At 40.2% G+C, this 7,068-nt stretch overlaps 1 protein-coding gene across 2 annotated transcripts in view; it reads left to right on the forward strand.

Moving 5' to 3' along the window:
• Positions 1 to 2,422, forward strand: part of FAM151B (family with sequence similarity 151 member B) — a 36,117-nt gene extending 33,695 nt beyond the window's left edge. For both annotated transcript variants that reach the window (XM_019532301.1, XM_019532302.1), the window contains exon 6: positions 1,954 to 2,422. In XM_019532301.1, the coding sequence (XP_019387846.1) occupies positions 1,954 to 2,107 (154 nt within the window). In that variant the 3' untranslated portion in view covers positions 2,108 to 2,422. The remainder of the gene's footprint in view (positions 1 to 1,953) is intronic.
• Positions 2,423 to 7,068: the final 4,646 nt, after the last annotated feature.

Consider the following 7,068-nt stretch of genomic DNA (forward strand, 5'->3'; position numbering starts at 1 on the left):
CCCATCCTCCACATGCCCCCTCCCAATGGTGCACAGCCCCCACTGCCAGTGCCAGCAGCAGATGACAAGCCCTTGGGTTGCTTAAGGCCCGTGGCAGGCAGAGCCCTCTGGTGGCATGTGGCTCTGGCTGATTCCCAGGAGCTGCACATGGAGGCATGGAGCCTGGCTGGCCCACTCACACATGCCTTCAAACCAAACCAGGCTGCTTCCAGCACTACAGGTGGCAGCTGTGTGCAGTCGGGCTAGGCAGGCTCCATGCCTCCATGTGGGGCTTCCAGCATTCCCGTGGGGCAGCTGCAGGCCAGTAATAATTGCTTTTTGGAAGTGCCCTGCAGGTCAGATAGAATAGCCTGGTGGGCTGGATTTTGCCTGCCCATGGTGTAGAGCTTGTCCACTGATCACTTTTTGCAGCAGCTGGAAACTGTTGTGGTGTTGGCCACAAAAAGTGAACCCAAAGAACCTGTTTATTCTGTGTTGTCAGTGCTCCCTCTGTTGGCACAAACAGAGAGTGGAAGGAGCACCTTTAATGCAAGATGGTACAGAGAAGAGGGTCAGGCTTGGAGATTGAGAGTAGAATAGAGAAGGGTAGGGACAGTCTATGGATAAGAGCAAAGGCAGATTGGGATAGAAGGGAACAGGAACTATGAGACAATTGGAAGCATAGAAAGAAATGCAATCTGGTGAACACTGGGCAAAAGGGTTAGTAACCATGAGACCATGTTAACTTTATTTCCCTGCTGGCAACAAGTGGCTGTCACAACCACTGTCACTTAGGTTAAGAAGCAGAGGTATGTGTTATGGATCTAAATGTTTTTAAACCTGCAGTGATCTAGATCTATTAAAGTTGTCCATAATTTAATCTTTTTTTTCAGTACGCTCTTTAAAAATGTAACTTAAGAAATTATATACAAGAAAACTACATTAAAGAACATTGAAGTTGCAAAGTAAAAGACTCAAATGTTAAGAAATACTGGAATGAAGGTTGTACATGTAATGTTAATATAACCACCTGCCCTGTGTGTACATTATAATACAGTCTTTAACTGGTGATCATCATGTATTGCTGCTTTCCACAAGACATTCTTTCTTAATTTTAATTCAGTGCATGAAACAGAAGGTGCTTATTGAATGGGAACTTTATTTGGATTCTTCTAATTCAGTGTGGTCAAAACCCTGTTTGTTGCATTCTTATTTAAATCCTATGCTGAATACAGAATTATCAACTTCCTTACCTTTTGAGGTTATTGTTTAGCACTTGCCATAATATCCCCTTGGTTCACAAGCATTAATGTATTTGTCTTTTCAACACTCCTTTGAGATAAGATAGTGTCAATATCACCATTTACAGGGCAAATCTGAGACCCAAAGACATCAAATTAAAAATTGTCAAGTCTCTACTAATTTCGAGTGCCCAATTTGAGATATTTAGAGCTTAATTTTTTCAGGTTTTTAGTTTTTTCATAGCAATTTATGGGTTCATGCATAGCTCCAATTTACTTCAATTACAGCTCTGAGCACTCAGCCAATATAGCCCCATATACCCCAAGTTGGGTGCCCAGAAAATGAGCAACATGGTTAAAACTTTGGTTTAAGCAATATGATCAGCACTGAAAGAACATTGAGGAAAAATATATCAAAAAGCTACCTTTAAGTGCCATCCATTCTGTGCACTGAAATGAAGCTAAAGAGCTGTGAGAAAATTACTATCCAGTAATATCATTAAAAACTGTCATAGTACATGTACTCAGCCTTCATTCTGATGTTTCCCAGCTTCTGATTACTTGATCTTACAGGCATAACCTTTTTTTACCTATGTGTAAGTAATTATGTGTCTAAAGTTAAGATACTGGGATCTCAGTTATTTTTAGAAGCTAATCAGTAAGGTGCTTTTTGTCTTGAATGTATTGTGTTAAAATGATGATGTACCAATTTAATAACTGTGTTTCAATTTAGATACAGCCTGACTGTTTGGACAGGAAAGCAAGATCAGTATTCCACGGAAGATCTGCTCCACATCAGAGAGAATTTTGATAAAAGTAGGGTTTATTATGATATTTTAGAACCACAAAACTCTGAATTCAAGAAGGCCATAGGAATAGAAATCTAAATATAAAGAAAATATTGACTGTAAGATACCTAGTAATTAGGCACTTTAACAGAAAGGTTTCTATCCAGGGCAATACAGTCCTATGAAAGGATTACATGGAGCACATTTGTAAGTGTCATGCAACTTTCTGCTAAAATTTTATTAGACGGCTTTGCAACATAAAGAATAATACTTACCATTTTTTTCTTCAAGTCTGTGTACATGTGGATCTCTCTGACATGTGCCCTCTGTGCAGGAATCCAGAACTGTGTCACTACCAGTGTCCGTTAGGGCTCTGGGGTTTTAGGTTGTAGCTGTGTTGGTCTAAGGACATAGGCAGACAAGGTTCTTTGGATAAATCCCATATCTTTTATCAGACCAACTCAAATTTTTGGAAAAATTCTTTGTAGCAAGCTTTCAGGTTTAAATACCTTTTGTCAGGCTGAGGAAGCATCTACAGTTAGTGTGTGCTCTTCCTGGATGGAATGAACAGTAAAAAAGCCAGAGGCTGGTATGCATGTATGACAGACAATCAGTGAAAATGTGAATTGAGGAGTCAGTGGGTGAGAGGGCAGGGGGCGGGAAGGGGAATGGGAATAGATGTAGCAGGTAAAATAGCAGAGAGGTACCTGGGGAGTCAGATGTCAGGCAGGTTATAGTGCATCATAAGTCCAATGTGTATATTTAGTCCATGATTCTTTGTATCCAGGAGGTTGATGAAATGCAGTTCATAGGCCCATTTGTGAAAGGTGTTTTATAAATTCCCTTTGAGGATTAGAACTGAGCGATTGGAGAGAGAGTGGTTTTCTTGTGAGAAATGTGCCTCCACAAGTAACTGGGTGTTCTTTCTTGTCCTTAATAGATTTCTGGTGTGTGTTCATTCAGGTGCACAGTTGTTGTTTGGTCTCTCCTATGTATGGTCTCTCCTATGTATTTTCCAGCAGGGCATTTGGTGTACTGGATTAGATATATTATATTTCTGGAGGTGCAGCTGTAGGATCCAGGAATGCTGATGGCTCTGTTGTGGGGTGTAGTAAATGTGGTATTGGGTGGCTCTTTCAAATGTGTGGTCTATCTCTCTGGAGGAGTGTCCTTGTTGAGTGAAAGCCTTTTTGAGATTTGTGAGGTGGCAATCCCAGGAACACCATTTTACCTGCTACCTTAATTCCCTCCCCCCCGCCTCTCTCACCAACTGACTCCTCAATTTACATCTTCACTGACTACCAGTCTTGCATGCATACCAGCCCACCTCTGGCTTCTTTATTGTTTATTCCATCCAGGAAGAGCACACACACCAACTGCAGAGGCTTCCTCAGCCTGATGAAGGGTGTTTAAACCCAAAAGCTTGCTAAGAAGAATTTTTCCAATTTATTTGAGTTGGTCTAATAAAAGATACCAGATTTACCCAAAGAACCTTGTCTGCCATTAGGGCCCTGCAGACTCTTTGGTGGTGTGGGCTTGGCTCTCTGACCTGCTACTACACAGTTTGTTTGGCCTACTGTTCTGATGCCTCTGGTAGGGCCCTCACTCCTTGATGACCTGTAGCCATTTGACTGCTCTGCCCAGCCACCCTCATTGCATAACTCTGCAGCTGGACAGAGCCCAAAATTCCTAGCCTCCTGCCCTTAAAGGGGCAGCTTCCTTAGTGAAGTTACAGATCCTTACACAGGTGTAACCTTTAATCCAGCTGCCATCCAAACACAAAAACTCCCAACTGAGCATGGTGCTGCTTTATATATGAGAGAGTTCTGTTTTGGCTCAGGATAAGATATTAAAATTGAAGTCTAAACACAACAAAGATATATGTGTGAACCTTGTCATCCAGGCAAGACGATACAAATCATAACCTAGTGAGCTTGTAGATGTGTTAAAGGGATATATGTATAACGTGTTTGATACAGACTTCCAGAGAAACTCCCAAAATAAATAAAAACAAAAATCCAAAATAAAATGCAACAACCAAACTGACAAAAGAAAAAAAATCCCAATACCTTAGCACATTTTCATTGATATCTCAGCTTCCAAAAAGGGCAAGTTTCATAATCCACATTTAATAAATAGGGAAACTGAAAAACAAAATGACTTGCTAGATCATTCAGTGAATCAGAAATGAAGTTAGGGCAAGAACCAGACTTTATGACTACTGATTTCATGTTTTTAACAATGGACCACGTTGGAGACTGAAGCTGAGGAAACCCAATGAAGTAATAATATAATTATCTGCTTCTGTAGAAAGTCTTTTATAGAGTCTCAGGCAAATGTGAATTCATGCAAGAGGAATGGTTTGTGTATTTACAACTGTATAGGGGGTTCTCACTAGTGAAGTTCAGTCTATTGGTGACTTGATCAGTTCACAGAGGTCAAAACAAGAGAACAGGAGTTCTAAAAAATTGTCAGCAAACTCTGAAAGAGTTTAGATGATCTAAGAATTACAGGATCAGATACTAGCTCAGTTTGCCCTAATATCATGGGTTATAAGGGGAAAGAATACTCACCCTGGCACCTTTATGCCCCACCATGGAAACAAGGAGAGCCGTAGGGCACATCAGTGGTCCCAACAGAAACTAGTCTTGACAGTCTCACAAGTATGTGGATGATGTGAGCTACACTAATACATACTCAAAGAAAAGTCTTAATTTTTATTTCAGAGTTTTAACTTTAAACATTTATCACATTATTTCCATCATCTAACAACAGATTATAGTGATTCTGCTTATTAAAAGGTGATTTTGTGCCCTGCAGCCTTTAGCTAACACTGAACAGACATGCCCTCAGTGGCTTTCAAGTGACCTAACACTTTTCAGAAGTCATAGGTTGTTAACTCTCTCATTTGGGACATAATTAGCGTGACACAAAAATAAAAAATGTTACTGAACTCAAGAGCTGTTCTTTGAGGTGTGGTGTGCACATTGATCCTCTTCATGAGGCACATGACCCTTCATAGAAGAATTTTGAATGTTTTCACCAGATGTTGCTTTGGAGCCACGCTCTGTGCATGCCTCTGCTTCTTCTCCTAAAGGGAAAGCAGGCCCAACCACAACTCAATTCCTTCATCACCCAAATGACTGGACTTTGAGCTGCAGGGAAAGAGAATGATCTTGGGATCCACATGTATGAAACATTTTGAAAAAAAAGTCATGGTTATCTTAAGTAACCCTGATTTTTTTGGGTGTCTGCAAGTAGATCTCACACAGGGTAGTTTGCTACTGTGATAGGCTCATGCTGGACACAGCTGCCAATGGGCCTCCTTGGGTCACGTTGCACTTGGCCTAGTTGCCTACCATGACTTGTTGTTCACCCAGGGTGTACCTTTGCTTGCCTGGAGGTGATGATCAGAGGTTCCCTGCAGGTTGAGGACCCTTGTTGTGCTTCCTTAGCTTACCTCAGTGTTTCTCAACTGGGGTGCTGCCGTCACCATGGCAGCCAGGTAGAGCTGCACTGCGGGCTCTTGCTGGAGCCCTTCCCCATGCTTGTCCTGGAAACAAAGGTGAACAGGGTAACTCCATTTGCCTCATGTACCTCTATTTCCAGGAGGAGTGGGGGGCAGATGGGTGTCAGATTGGGAAGAGCTGTGGTATTCCTGCCTGCATTAGGTTTATGTGGTGATATATGAGCCGTGTGGGGCCATTCTACCTGGCTTCCATGGCAGTGCCCACACCTTGGCATCCCTGAAAATCTGAGAACCACTGTTGTAGAGGTTGATTAGGATGGTACTAGCTCTCTTCTACTGTACTTGTGGCCATGGCCTTTTCCCTTTTGTGAATCATCTATGTACTTGACATTCTGTTTACTTTGTGTGGATCACTTTGCATACTGTGCCACTGTGGAATATTTTTCTTGTACCGTAATGCTGTGCACCTACTTCATGATTTATCCTCAATTTGTAGACCCATTAGGTAGAATCCTAACTTACTTGAGGGAGTTTTTTCCATTGACTTTAATGGAGTCCGATTTCAGCCATGCTTTATGAGTTTAGTGATTCACGGTAAAACTCGAAGATGTATACATGAACTGATTGAAAATGTCTATTTATATATTTTAATGTACTTATTACAAATGCACAGTCTTTGCCTTCACATTTTTATATGAATTCCATGGACCTTGCACAATAGATGATGCAACCTCTTCCAGTGTAGAATTAGTATACTTAATCTATTATAACCACTCAAACATCAAACATCCTTCACTAAGATAAGTGCATTATAATTCAAACAAAACAGAAATTAATTTTTTGGGCTTGCTATTGCTTTAAATTATAATATCAAAGGAAATACCCCAAAAACTGTATTTAAAAAAGTATTCCCTTTAATCTTCAAAATTCAGCTGATGAATTTTTTTTTAGAGTTAAGGAAAACAAAAAAGCCCCATAGTCTCTAAAGATGTTGTTTTTTTATGATTTTTGTAATAATTTTTGTTGTCTTTAATCACCCAGGTGTCCGCGATCACAGACCTTTTGTTAATATTGTAATAGATTTACTTCTGCACTTCATTTTCCATTAAACCTGTTTGATGTTATCTCAAGTTCACACACCATAAAGCTTTCGTTTATGATTTTTATTGTCCTGTGTTTGGAGACAGGAGAATTTGATTCCAGCACCTGGTGCATGTTATCTGTTTCATATAAACAACAACTGTGTAACAGTAGGCCGTATTTGAGCCATACCTGTTCCTTTATGTAATCTCAGGTTTACATAATAACTTCTCTCAGTCACAGGATATTTTTGAAACCTACCAAAAGGAATTTATCTTCTGAGTAACTGGAAAGAAAGAGGTAGTTAATTAGATAGAAAGTCTAGGATTAAGGTAATAACTTTGTGGTAAACTAACTGGCATTATTCCTTTAGTTGCTCCAGCATTGACATTTTTATTATGCACATTTGTTTTCTCAATAGAGATACGTCAAGATCAAGTCAAAAGGTGTTTTAAAAGTGCTATTAGCTAACATTTTGAGACCACGGAATAGATAGCTCAAGTTTATAGTT

This window comes from Crocodylus porosus, unplaced genomic scaffold (assembly GCF_001723895.1).
Source record: "Crocodylus porosus isolate Cpor-Errol unplaced genomic scaffold, CroPor_comp1, whole genome shotgun sequence".
Lineage (NCBI taxonomy): Eukaryota > Metazoa > Chordata > Crocodylia > Crocodylidae > Crocodylus > Crocodylus porosus.